This window comes from Oncorhynchus kisutch, linkage group LG12 (genome assembly GCF_002021735.2).
Source record: "Oncorhynchus kisutch isolate 150728-3 linkage group LG12, Okis_V2, whole genome shotgun sequence".
Lineage (NCBI taxonomy): Eukaryota > Metazoa > Chordata > Actinopteri > Salmoniformes > Salmonidae > Oncorhynchus > Oncorhynchus kisutch.
This window is the reverse complement of record NC_034185.2, coordinates 47,721,271-47,735,263: the sequence shown is the minus strand read 5'-3', so window position 1 is coordinate 47,735,263 and position 13,993 is coordinate 47,721,271. Positions and strand designations below refer to the sequence as shown.

The window sequence follows — 13,993 nt, the reverse complement described above, 5'->3', positions numbered from 1 at the left end:
CGGAAGTTAACATACACTTAGGTGGGAGTCATTAAAACTCGTTTTTCAACCACTCCACAAATTTCTTGTTAACAAACTATAGTTTTGACAAGTCGGTTAGGACATCTACTTAAAGCCTAGACACTGCCATGCATGAAAAGCCAAGGAGCCAGGCCGTTTCAGAGATACTGGGAGCAGCGATCTGGCACCGATGATCATACCACACTCAGTCGCTTATGTCACTCGTGTTGCCCATTCTAATTGTCGATCAAACACTAACGGAGTCTCTCGATGTCTGTCTGCTTTATATAGCAAGCCATGTGACTGTAGGAGCAAACCATTTTCATGAAGAGGATGGTGTACCAAGTAAACTGGCCACTGAGTGTACATGTTTCTAAATGAACACGTCAACATACATGGATTCCATCAACCTCCACAACACCCCCATATTATTGTGCACGTGTGTCTGTGTGCTACTCTATCGCCATCTATGATAGCGTGTGGTTAACCTTAGTTTAACCTGTACAGAAAGGGAAATGAAAAGAACAAAAACAATGGCCAATGTTCTGCGGTTAGAGGCAATAGGACGGCCACCTGCAGCACACAGCCAGCATTCGCTAACACTGAACCCAAACTGGCTGCGCAGTGTGCCATCTTGCATACATTTATTTTGTCCCCCTACACCAAAAGCGATCACGACACGCAGGTTAAAATATCTAAACAAACTCTGAACCAATGACAATTTGGGGACAGGTCGAAAAGCATTAAACATGTATGGCAATTTAGCTAGTTAGATTGCACTTGCTAGCTAATTTGTTCTGAGATAAACATTGAGTTGTTATTTTACCTGAAAAGTACAAGGTCCTCTACTCCACCTATTAATCCACACATAAAAACGGCCAACCAAATCGTTTCTAGTCATCTCTCCTCCTTCCAGGGTTTTTCATCTTTGAACTTATATGGTGATTGCATCTAAACTTTTATAGTATTACCACGACCACCTGCAAAACAGTTAGTCTTTCAATCACCCACGTGGGTATAACCAATTAGGAGATGGCACGTGGGTACCTGCTTCTATAAACCAATGAGGAGATGGGAGAGGCAGGACTTTCCGCACGATTTGCGTCAGAAATAAAAAGGAGTTCTATTTTAGCCCTTGGTGGCATCGCAGATGCTCGTTGGCGCGCGCGAGCAGTGTGGGTGCAATAATTGAATAACATGGATTTCTACATTTATTTTGTGACGCTCGCACACATGTCGGTGCAATAATTGAATAACATGGATTTCTACATTTATTATGTGACGCTCGCACGTGTCCGGTCTGGTCAGCATGTTAGATGTTTCATGTCCTTTATGCCTTCCAACTGTTACCTGTTTACGCAGGCAGCCCAATTCTGATATGTTGCCCAATTATTGATCAGAATTTGGTTGTCTGTGAAAAACGCAGCTTTAGTGTTTGACATGTGTGAAGGCTTCAGGCTATCTTCCACTTGCTGTGAACTACACAACAACAAGCTCAACAATAGCATCTTAATGGAAATACATACTGCAAGAGCATTTGCTCATAAGCCAGTTTTTAGATAAAGGGTACGATGAACTAAGTTTATTTCAGCTCATGGAGATGAGGGTCTTTGTGTATATTTCAGTGTTGTACCTTACTTTGCTAGAAGTGGGCTGATAAAAATGCAACTTAATTGTTGTTGTTTCCATCCTAACGTGTCAACTACAGCGTTGACCTGATCCTGGTGCTCCAGCTCAGAAAATTACATTTCCACCAAAAAAACTGCTTTTGTACAGATCTGACATTTATTAATTTCATTATGACTGTTATATGAGTGAGTAGAGTTCATTGCACATACATACTGTATCGCACTGGTATTTATTTGTCAGTTGCATAGTTGCATGCTGTGTGTATGTCTTTACTGTGATTTTCGATGTGTATTTTTTCATTGTGCTTGATGAAAATGCGATATCATTGTTTTTTTAGGTCATTAACATTTGTTTGAAAACCATGATTAGTAGTATGTAAACAAGTAAATGAGTCAAATCATGGCACCACATCCACTCCCTGAAATGCGGACAGCCAAACCTGATGATCTCATGGGCATGTTTAAACGTGTGGATGAATGCTTTTATGTAGGTTTGTTCTACCTGTATCTCCGCTCTAGAGAGTCTCTGTTATGTTCTCCACTATTTACCAAACTGCATTAAAGCCTGATAGGAAGGTTTCTGTAGTGTTCTTAACCATATTGGACATAAGTGTCATAGTCATTAACTTATTCACTTTATATTAACTTAGTATGTATTTGACACTATTGTATTTTAACCAGATACAGCATACAACTACCACCAAACTTAGTGATGTAAAAAAAAACACATGACAACTGTAAAAAAACACACTCAAAATGCAAAGCTTTATAACAGTTCCACCCAAAACAAGCTGCCATTTATGGTTAAAAAAAATTACTCTGCAAAAAAGGCTGAGGCCACCATGGCATTAGCTATCGCTGAACACTGTTCCATGCTGGCATGTGATCACATTGGAGAAGCTGCTTTCTCAGACTCCACTGCTGCTACAGACTTCAAAATGCACAGGACAATGTGCACAGAAATGATTAACTTGCTCAGGATTGGTGGATCCCCTGTGGGAAATTATACCATGCTATTGGTTGAGGAGAGTGCACAATTTTGAACATAAAGTTATTAATAAACAAATTAGGCACATTTGGGCAGTCTTGATACACAATTTTGAACAGAAATGCAATGGACCTTGGATCAGTCTAAAACGTTGCACATACACTGCTGCCATCTAGTGGCCAATATCTAAATTGCACCTGGGCTGGAATAATACATTTGGGCCTTTCTCCTTTCTCTTGCAAGAGGATGGTACAAAAAATATATATATTTTTTTCTTTGTACTATCTTTTACCAGATCTAATGTGTTATATTATCCTACATTCGTTTAACATTTCCATAAACTTCAGTGTTTCCTTTCAAATGGTACAAAGAAAATACATACCCTTGCTTCAGGCAGTTAGATTTGGGGATGTAGGGAGGGGGGGGGGGGGGGGGGAGTAGGGAGAAAAGGATCCAATCTTTAGTACAATGCAATACGCAATACAGATTATATGAAAGATTCAAACATGATTAAATGTTTCTTTATACACAAATACCCCAGTTTAGTTCATAACATACAGCTCATGAAAGTGCAGACATACAGCTTTTTCAATCAGCTGCACTGTTTGAAGGCAGGGAAAGACACTGATCTTACTTCAGGTCTGTTTGGTGTTCTCTCACTAATGGGGAAGGTTAATTTTTTCAGGAATATCATCAGATCAGAGTGATTTAGTGTTGTTAGATACAATGGTTTTGGCAGTGTCTGAGGTTGAACTGCCACATTGCTAAGCAGCTGCTCTTGTGATCTTGTTATGAAGCCACACCTGTCCAACTCGTAAGAAGTTCAGAACGAGAAAGTGTAGGCTATATCAAAATAATGACACTCAAAATGAAAATTATGAAATTAAATAATGAGATTTCTATCAGCCTTATGGAGATGTAGATTACATCTCACATTATAGTTTTCGAAATTGTAAACAAGGCTGCATAGGATTTATCTTAAAGGATCAATGCAGCCGTTTTATCTCAATATCAAATCATTGGTTACAATTGAAAATGTTTAAAAAAATTACAAAATAGATCATTTGCAAAGAGCAATTTCTCAAGCAAGAATTTTGCTAGGACTATGTGGTAGTGGTCTTAGTGGGGAGGGGATAACTGAAAATGAGATATTGGCAGAGGTTTGGGACTCTCTCTCTTATTGGTCAGTTAATTCATTTACCAGACAGGCCAAAACTTCATCCCACCAAAATAAGCTGAAATGTCAGTCTTTTCAAACAGCTCTTGTACTCAAAGAGCATTAACATCAGTTGTGACCTGATTCAGGAAACTAGGCGTATATCTCAAGTCACGTCTTCACAGGATTTATATATTTTTTTAAATCAAAATGCGTTTTTTGGGGGCAGAAATGCCTTCTGTAACATGTGAACTTTAATGTGCCTTAATAACAAGCTTGTATGCCATCTGTAAACACGAACACAATGGTTAAATAATGAGCCTTGTTGGTTAAACCACAGAAAAAGTTCAACCTTCCCACTAGCCATGATTGGCTGAGATAATGAGTGGGCTGGACATGCAGAGAGATGAATTTGGATATGTCTGCCATATAGCATGCTTCTGTTTATTTGAGCTGGTCAGTATGTGTAGGTAATCCTATCTAATGCGACTTTTTAAATATCTATCACATAGTAAAACTGCATAAGTGTTGCTCTCCAGTTTCTGGAGAAGCAGAGTTTTGAAATCAGTGGAATGATAGCTAAGTATGATAGCTAAAGAGATGGAGAAAACAACTGTCTCCAGATTACATCTTGAAACTAAGGGAAACCATGGCATCCGTGACCGGGAGAGGCGTCCATCCTTGATGTACTTGGGTAAGATAGTATAGCTAGCTACATTTTCAGATATTACACATTTAAATTTTTAACAGAAAGTTGTTTTCATTTCAAGTTAAAGTGTACTGCTAGCATGCTAGCTAACATTAGCTGGCTGACTCGCTAGCTAACGGTACAGTCATTATCTTATTATTCGTGTCTCAGAGCCATTTGCTTTGCTAGTTATGTTAGCTAGCTAACATTAAACCTGGTTGGTTAGCTACCTGCAGATTCATGCAGGATAGTAACGTCATGAGTTGGGATTATGATTAATGTTCTACCTAGCTAGCTAGCTACATGTCTTACAAAATACTCCACTGTGCAAGTAACCATTTCAATAGAATGTTACTGCGACAACTGTTGATAGACGTAGCTGGTAAAGTCGATCTGGCCATCTACTCTTATTTCAGAGCACTCTCATCTGAGTGTGCCAGAATGCAGAATAGCTGACAAATTTACGAACGCTGAACACCCGTTGAATATTGCCGCTGTCAGTAAATGCTGGCAAAAAAAGCTTACATTTTTGCCAACAGCACAGTTGCAATCACCAACGCTCTGGATAACATAAAAACAGCCTAACCAGCTCTGCTAAGGCAAGTAAAATGGTCAGTGAGCGGTTCTGTCATTTGTGTCTGGAAGTAGCTAGCAAGCTAGCCAACATTAGCCAGTTAGCTTGGGTGCTTGACTGTTGTTGTTAGGACAGAATGCTCAGATCAACCCTTAAATAGATGGATGGGGCAAAAGCATAAGAGGGTGTGAATGATGCTGAATGGGTGTAGACAAAGAAGAGCTCTCCAGTAGGTACCAAAACATTCAAAGGCCATTTTCTCAAAAGTGAGGTTAGAAGTTTATCAACTTTCAAAGAATAATTACTTTCCCATTGTTCCTCAAATGCAGTGTATGATATACAATTTTGTAGCTCTGTGTCTCTGCTTTTATCCAACGTTAAAAACACAATTTCAAATTTTGCTACATAAGACCGAGTCAAGGCGGTCGGTCACATATGTCATTTACATAATTATTGCACGTTCCGTTTCAGTGGCAATTGGTGGGGCAAATTCAACTTATTTTTTAGATGCATGCCAGCAAAGCCACTAAAGAACACCACACCAAACAATACATTAATTGCACTATAACAGTGACAAACGGAGCCCACAAACTGTTAGGGCCTACATAAATCTGTCCCAACAGCAGAACTTTATTTTCAACCCCATGGCAGCGAAACTGTTAATTCAACCTCATTTACTGCCTTTAAAAAAACATCTGATATGGCTGACTTTCTCAAACAAAATGTGTTTTCTACTGACAATTGAAATGTACAAACTATGGCAAAAGGGAACGATGAGCAGATAAGAGGCAATCCGTAATTTCGATTAAGACATTAATGAGCAAGCTAAGACGGACGTAGTCAATATAACTATTTGTTCAGCACTTTTGAAATGTATAGCGACAGAATTCAGAACATGGGTCATCCTTACAGTATTCTCCCTGTACACCAAGTCAGAACTGTAGGATAAATAAAGGGGACATAAGCAGACAATGAAAGCTCTTACAATAATTGATTGATGGGGGGGGTGTCATTTTGGGGGGGTATGTGCTCAAACTAAACAAATTGCACCCCCACAGACTCTTAGGCAATTATTACAAGAAGAGGGGAACGCAGCATAATCTGATGAGTAAATACTTTAGCAAAACTGTTTTGAACTGGAATAGGCACACAATTCCAGTCAAAATAGAAGACTGTCAGAAATACCATTACTATATCCAACCCAACTCCATTTGTTGCCACTATCATATATCACAGTGGTTTTCAAACTTTTTGATCCACTACCACCAAAAAGTAGTGTTGCAAAACTTGGGACCCGCGCGCAAGTCCATGTATGTGTGAACACTAAATCATGCGCACAAAATCGCTGCGCAAATGTAGCTTGTCATTACAGAATAAAGGTTGATGCATTTTCAAAATGCCAGATACAGAAATAAACTGTTTTACACCTGCATTTGGAGCAGAAATTAATTCATTTTAGGATCCAATTTCAACTAGGAGTGCTCCTTGCCAGCCGGGTAGCCCTGTTCTTCCACAAACATCATAATAAATTCACCAGAATATGTTGCATCTTCATCCCATAATATTACACATACAATATAGCCAGCAGCCACCCAAACGTTACCTAACCACGACCAACCCGATGTAATGGATTAGTAATTATTGGTAGATTACATTGCCACAACATTAGGGAAGGTCATGTCATGACATTACCAATAATTACCAATCCATTTGTTGGGGTTGGTTGCGGTTATGTAATATGTTTGCTGGACTAGGCCCATCTGAAATATGAAACTGATAAATCAGATCGCCAGGTAGCCTATTAGTGTTCTGGCAAAAATATCTCCCTCGTAGTTTTTTAAACTGTATTTTATATGTATAAACTATTCTTTTGTCAGGCGAAAATTGAGGAAATTGCCACATCCGACGAGCATCATCTCCTGTTGTCTGATTTTCCCAAGAGGTCAAAGGTTCACCAATACATTCTTACATGCCAAACCCACATCCTCACACAATGACTGCAGAGTGCTATGTGTTAGTATCAAGCAGGTCACCCATGACACAAATCAGTATTTGAAGTCCATCCATCACTCGGCCTAATTTCCAAGTATAATGACATCCTGTCCAGTCCATTATGTGGTACAAAATAGAAACAATGCTGTATTAACAAAGCTTTCTCTCAAGCTTTTAGTAGCCACTATCAGAGTCAGTAAGATTTTCAGAGGACTGGGGAAACAAAACAACAAGTCCAAACCTGTTCATAAGATGAACAGGTTCAGGCAGTCAGTTGATGGCTGCTGTCTTCTGAAAGTACATGTATTACCTTTGTGTGTACATGCAAAACATTTTCAAATATTGGTACAATCAAATGCAGTATGTGCATAATGGGCGGTAGGTATTTTGACTTGAGATCTACAATGCCTTCAGAAAGTATTGAAACCTCTTGCCCTTTTCCCCATTTTGGTGTTTTACAGCCTGGATTTATAATGGATTTAATTGAGATTGTGTGTCACTCACCTACACACAATACCCCATAATGTCAAAGTGGCATTATGTTTTTAGAAATATCCCTTGGAGCATGGTGAAGTTATTAATTACACGTTGGATGGTGTATCAATACACAGTCACAATAAAGACACAGGCGACCTTCCTAACTCAGTTACCAGAGAGGAAGGAAAACACTCAGGGATTTCACCATGAGGCCAATGGTGACTTTAAAACAGTGACAGTTTAATGTGATAGGAGAAAATTGAGGATAGGTCAACATTGTAGTTACTCTACAATGCTAACCTAAACGATACAGTGAAAAGAAGGTAGCCTGTACAGAATAAAAAATATTCCAAAACATGCATCCTGTTTGCAAAAAGCCATTAAAAAGACAAACTGCAAATTTTTTTGCAAATAAAAATTAAATTCATGTCCTGAATGCAAAGTGTTACGATTGGGGCAAATCCAACACAACACATCACTACCACTCTTCATATTTTCAAGCATGGTGGTGGCTTCAATGTGTTATGGGTATGTTTGTCATCGGCAAGGACGAGAGCGATTTTTGGGGGATAAAAATAAATGGAATAGAGCTAAGCACAGGCAAAATCTTAGAGGAAAACCTGGTTGACTCAGGGGTGTGAATACTAATGTAAATTAGATATTTCTGCATTTAATTGTCAGTTTTTTTTAGATTTCTAAAAATATGTTTCACTTTGTCATTACGGGGTTGTGTGTAGCTGGATGAGAGGAAAATAAATGTAATCCACTTTTAATTCAGGCTGTAATACAACAAAATGTGGAATAAATCAACGAGTTAAGGGGCGGCAGGTAGCCTAGTGTTTCAAGGATTGGGCCAGTAACCGAAAGGTTGCTGGATCGAATCCCTGAGCTGACATGGTAAAAATGTCGTTCTGCACCTGAACAAGGCAGTTAACCCACTGTTCCCCGGTAGGCCGTCATTGTAAATAAGAATTTGTTCTTAACTGACTTGCCTAGTTAAATAAAAAAAGTAGGAACTTCAATTTCCATAAAAATCTCCCTTTCACATCAATTAATGGTTTACACAAAACTAAGAGTTGCATCTGCAGATCTCAAGTCAGAACACTGCCATGTCTATACTCCAGCAAGTATGGTCAAGTTTTTAATGGTAAACTATCTAAGTAAATACCAGACATAAGACAGATTGTAATTAATGTCTAATTAATAAAAAGTGTCAGGTGTGTGCAGTACATTTTAAGCCTAGCATCACTCCTCTCATCCACAAAAAAGGTATAACATTGGGAAATGTCTCATTCTCGGGTTGGCCAAAACATTGTTAATAGGTTGAATGAGCCTGATTACACGATAATGTGCAAGTCTCTACAAGATCATTTTGTGGGAGTAGTCTGATATCACAGATGAAAGTGATGACATGCCAGGATAAAAAATGCATTATAATATGGGTGGCCAAACCTAGTCCAGAGAGCCAAACCTAGTCCAGAGAGCAGCAGCCGGCAGGCTTTGTTCCAGTGAATCACTAACAAACTGATTCAAACAATTAACTTATTATGGTCTTCATTCAAAAGAACCATTCATTCAGTTGAGCTGGAACAAAAGCATGCATGAACTTCAGCCCTAGCAGACCATGGATTGGCCACCTTTGGTGATGTACTCACCATGGGTTCTATAATCAACTCTATATTCTAAGATGTCAAACACATTTGTGTTCTTTCATTTGCAAGAGTGCATATGTGTAAACTGTAGTACGAGTTACACAAATATTGTAGAACAACCAATGAAGTTGTGAAATCTAGTTCAGTTGGGAAGAACGTCAACCCAGTATGCCTGCTTTGCCAACCCACATCACTTGTAAGCTAATAACCAGACATTAGATTTCATAATGTGAAGAAGCAGGCCTACACTAGCCTCATATAACCATCCTGATCTTACAATGTGTTTCGCTACAAAGATAGTGAAACGCTTTGTAAAGCTTGCGAGATCAGGATGGTTATACCAGGCTAGGCCTATACCCCAAGCACATACCGAGTTGTTCTGAAAAGCTGAAAATGTTGTTTACAAAAATGTAAATGTTAAAAAGAAATGGAAGCTCACATAATACGGATTGCAGCTTCTGTTACAGTAATGCAGCAATGTGATTAGCAACTGACAGAAGTCAGGACCGTAAGGGACAGTTCTGAGTAATGAAATGCCATAGACCTAATAAGGCAATATTATGAACAATGACTATGGTCATCTTTAGTGGGTTCAACCCTCTGAGGCATCTGCACTATCATGTCCTCCCTGCAAAAAATAACAAAGTAGTTCTTTACTTTAACACTTAAAGCACAGAGACAGAGAAAAAACATTATGTATAATACTAACTGATTTCACATGAATTTTCAATGTTTTTCAAGCTTTCTAATTTCAATAGCTGCTTGGTCATGTGACCAACTGGACTCAACCAAGGTTCAGAATGTCCACGGACTGGCGGAGACGGGCGCCGCGAGGCGTCCAGTGCGGTAACGCGACTGTTTCCGGAGGAACGGGCGGGAGCCCCGGGGAGAGTTCTCTTTTCTTTGTGATGGCAGGGAGCCCTGGAATGGGTTTGCCAGAGAGGGGCCCAAGCCTTGGAAAGCGTTGCGGTTCTGGCGGTGTCTGGTGAGCTCTCATTGGTCCTTGAAAATCCGGCGGAGATGGTGTAAATCTTGCGCCGGGCTGTAGCCATATCCGCAGCAGGTCTCCAAGGTGAACAGGCACTGGCATGTTAGAACAATGTAGGTAAGGGAAGTTGGAAAGTCACATCCTAAACTTCGGGATAAGGATTGGATCTAAGGGCTGGGTCGGTTGGGCTGGGGTGTGAAGCAGGAATCGAGTCACAGCTGGGGAGCAGTCGCTCCTTCGCCATCCTCTCGCCACTGGCTAGGCGAAAAATTGTCTCTAGCATGTTAGGACAGTGGGGGCAAGGGAGATAACAAGGTAACCTTCTAGCAGGGCTCTTCCAATCCCTCCCTGTATGTCACCTGTTTTCAGGTGTCGCTAACGATGCAAACCAAACGGCAGTTACCTCGGTACTAGTCCGTACGCAAAGAGTCCTGCAGATGGTGACGGCTGTTGATCGTTAACGGAAGGCGGCAGTCGGTCCTGGAATATGGGGCTTTCGGTCAAGCATGAAAATGTGAGGGCGGTTCCACCAGACTCAATGATTTGCTGCAGGACTCTTGTAAGTGAATCCTGACCTTGACAGAAAGCCAATCAGAGAATGATGGCTTGAACACATGCCTGGCTTTGGCTAGGAGGGGGGAGTTAAGTCCTGGAAGACAGCTGATGAAAGTGTACTACTGGCATCAGGCTGATCAGAGGGTATGTGGTGAAACGTTAAAACACACGTCCCCCCGTATACTTATCTAGCTCTAAATCGTGAAAGTTTGAAACAAAAGCTGGCCTCGGCTGGACCCGTTAACAGTGGAGCACTAAATGGAGATGGTATGTGCTTAGTGGTTATAGAGTGCCTGCGGGACTCTATACATTCTATGTGGGAGCTCTCCTCTATGCTCCTTGGAGCATGTAGTGGAGATGGCATGTGCCTTAACATTTGCTGACACTACCAGGCCTTAGGCTTACCTGAGTGTGGGACACCACACATTGTAGGTGGCGAGGTCTCCTCTACGCTCACTAGACTCGAGGCGGAGACTAAACCCATTGGCCCCGCGGTGATATGGAATTGCATGGATCTGACTCATGCCCTACGAAGTGGGGAGAGGTATCTACAGCTTTTCTGAGGAGGGAGGCCTACATTTATGTGGGTAGTACCATCCATGCCAATTGATTTGCTGTGGACCCATAAAACAGACGGAAGAAGCCTAGGTTCCCACCGGGCACAGATCACGGAATGTCAACTTTGATGAAATTCAAAGGAGCGTATCCACCTGTTGCTTTTGCACTCAAATCACATTTGGTGTATGTGCTTGGCTGAGGAGCCAATAGTGCGAAGCTACCATCTGTGGAACTATGACTGAATGCCTCTAAGTCAGAATCCCCCATAAATGTAACGATACCGTAGCGCCACGGATCTTCGGTTGGCCTGGGATAGCCTGCCTCTTTTGGCAGGTGAGATTAACCATTCGTGATGATGTTGGGGTGCGGCCGGATGAGTTGCCGCCCCTCTCCTAATGCGCATAGCATGTTTGTGGGGAACCTGGTTCTAAACCACTAGTAGACGACCTGATTCTGGGTCAGGGTTTCGTATGTAGAAGAGCAGCTCACTCGCTGCGATCTATTGAAAGTCAGCCCTCGATCCAAGCTTTTGTTGTGACGAAAGGCGTCTTCCTCCACCATCCTCATTCTTTACTTAGGGGTTACCAGGTGCACGCAGAAGAGCCAGACAGAGTGTGAGAGAGCCCCGGCAGGCAGGTAGATGGATATGGATTGGTTTGGAGTCAGGTTGGGACTCGCTATGGAAGTCAAAGGGTCACCAGGTGCACAAGCAGGCCTCCATACAAGACTCGGGGGCTAGGGGCAGCACTCAAGCCATAGAGGTTGGAGTGGGGACTTAGTCTCTGAGCTGGAAAAAAAAGTGGGCGGGTTACCAAGTGCACGTGGTTCCTGACAGCCGGAATATAGACATCTTAGTGTCCGGGGAGGGGTGCCTGGTGGGCAAGGTTATGGAGCTGGCTGAGCCCCTCCTGGGGCACGGTGATAGATGATGCCCAGTGAGAGGGGTGTTGACCGGGTAGGGAAAATAGGTGTGGAGGCCTAGAGATCTGTAGTTCCAGGGAGTAAGCTATACACTCTCAGGCCTAGGGAGAGGGCAGGCAGGCGGGCAGGGAGTGTAGGCTTAGAGGCCTCGAGTCCAAGGTCCCCAGGTCAATGGGGGCCTGCCTGGAGGTCAGGAAGGCTCCAGGGGGAAGGCCCAAGTGAATAGGTGTGTGAGTGGCACTGTCCTTCAGGGGGGCAGAGCAGGCAAATTCATGTCAAATTGTGTGAGATGAAGATGTGCAAATTAAAGGGTGTGCAATATAGGATAGTCAGTGGACATTCTGAACCTTGGTTGAGGTCAGTAGGTCACATGACCAAGGAGCTATTGAAATTCTAAAGTTTACAAAATTTATGTAAAAACGTGTGAGATGAAAATGGACAAACTAAAGGGTGTGCAATGTCTAAGCCCACTGAATGTACATTCTGAACTGTGTTTGAGGTCAGGTCACTTGACCAAGGAGCTATTGAAATTAGAATGTAAAAAAAGTTTGTACTTTGTTTGCGCTCCCTAACTAATTAAACTCTGAATAAGGAATGTTGCTCACATTTCCAAGTGTTTATTAGCCTTGGAAAGTGAATTAATGGCAAAATCGTGAAAATAAGACCTGTGCAATGTTGTGCACAATTTTTCCAACATCATGACACTTATTTGGAGTCTGTGGCCTAAGTGGTTTGAAAGCTATTGAGGTTTGAAAGCCCAAATATCTGGCAAATATCCAACCTGAAACTGTCTTTACCTTGGTCCTAAGTTAGTAGGCTAAATAGTGCGCACAAAACGAAAGAAAAGAGATGGCTATAGAGTACATGGGGGCAAAAGCGCACTCTGATAAATTATAATGAGGTAATCAGTCAGCACAAGTTGTGGCATCTTCATGTGACTGACTGCTTCTATATAAAAAAAATTAAGTATTTCAATAAGGCATCATACAAATTGACACATTTTGATCTTATGATAAGTCATAGGCTATATGAGTCATTTAGTCTACATTCAAATGACACCAATTATTTTTTGGAATGCTTTTTACAATTTGCTGATAGCCCATGTTTGGTTAGCCTGTTCAGGTATTACATTGAAACTCCGTGTCATCTGGTATCATAACTGGCTATTTCCCCCTGGCAGTGACAGCTGTTCAGTGGTGTGTTCTGTGGACATCGGGAGAGATGTGACTCTGTTGTGGTACGGTAGAGAGGAGAAACTGAACCAGACTAACAGCACTGTTCTCACCCACAACCTCTTTCCCATGAAATGGCAGGTTTTGATACCAGAGCTGTATACTTTGAGAGACTTTATTCATGGGGAATGGTGTTCAAAAAGGACAAGGACTATAGGCTAAACAATAGATTGACAACGAATTAAAATGTATAAATGAATAACAGTAGGTCTAAAAGGCTAGCCTGTATATTACAACAGTAACAAACACCAACACAAAGTACTTATACATGAATAGCCTACTTACCGATGATGAAACGTACTGATATTCCCAAATCTCGAAGCGTTGTCATTTTCGAGTTCTCTATTGCTGGGACTTCAGAGGTCTCTTCACAGCCGCTTTATTTGCGCCACTGTGTTTCGTCCTTGTTTTGATTACTTGTGGCAGTATGCCAACCTGGGCGATACTCGGTTTGGTCTCGCGGTATTGGGGCGCTGAGGGTTTGTCTTAGTTGTCTGATGATGTAGATGCAAAGTAAACTGTAGTAGTGGGTCAATTGCCACATCCTGGTCCCGGTGTCCCAAAACATTTAATCTATATATTTT

General features: G+C 41.5%; 1 protein-coding gene across 3 annotated transcripts in view; it reads right to left on the bottom strand.

Annotated features, from left to right (window-relative positions):
• LOC116376539 (hepatocyte cell adhesion molecule-like) overlaps window positions 1-13,993 on the bottom strand; it is a 63,380-nt gene that overhangs the window by 15,765 nt on the left and 33,622 nt on the right. Inside the window, exon 1 of one of the 3 annotated variants that reach the window (XR_004211967.1) lies at window positions 13,695-13,824. The exons of 1 other annotated variant lie outside the window; for it this stretch is intronic. Coding sequence is in view for 1 of the 2 variants with exons in the window: in XM_031837659.1 (XP_031693519.1) it covers window positions 13,695-13,740 (46 nt within the window). In the remaining variant the exon portion in view is untranslated. Of the gene's footprint in view, window positions 1-13,694; window positions 13,831-13,993 lie in introns of those variants that run through there. One more of the 3 variants, XM_031837659.1, reaches the window with a different exon arrangement.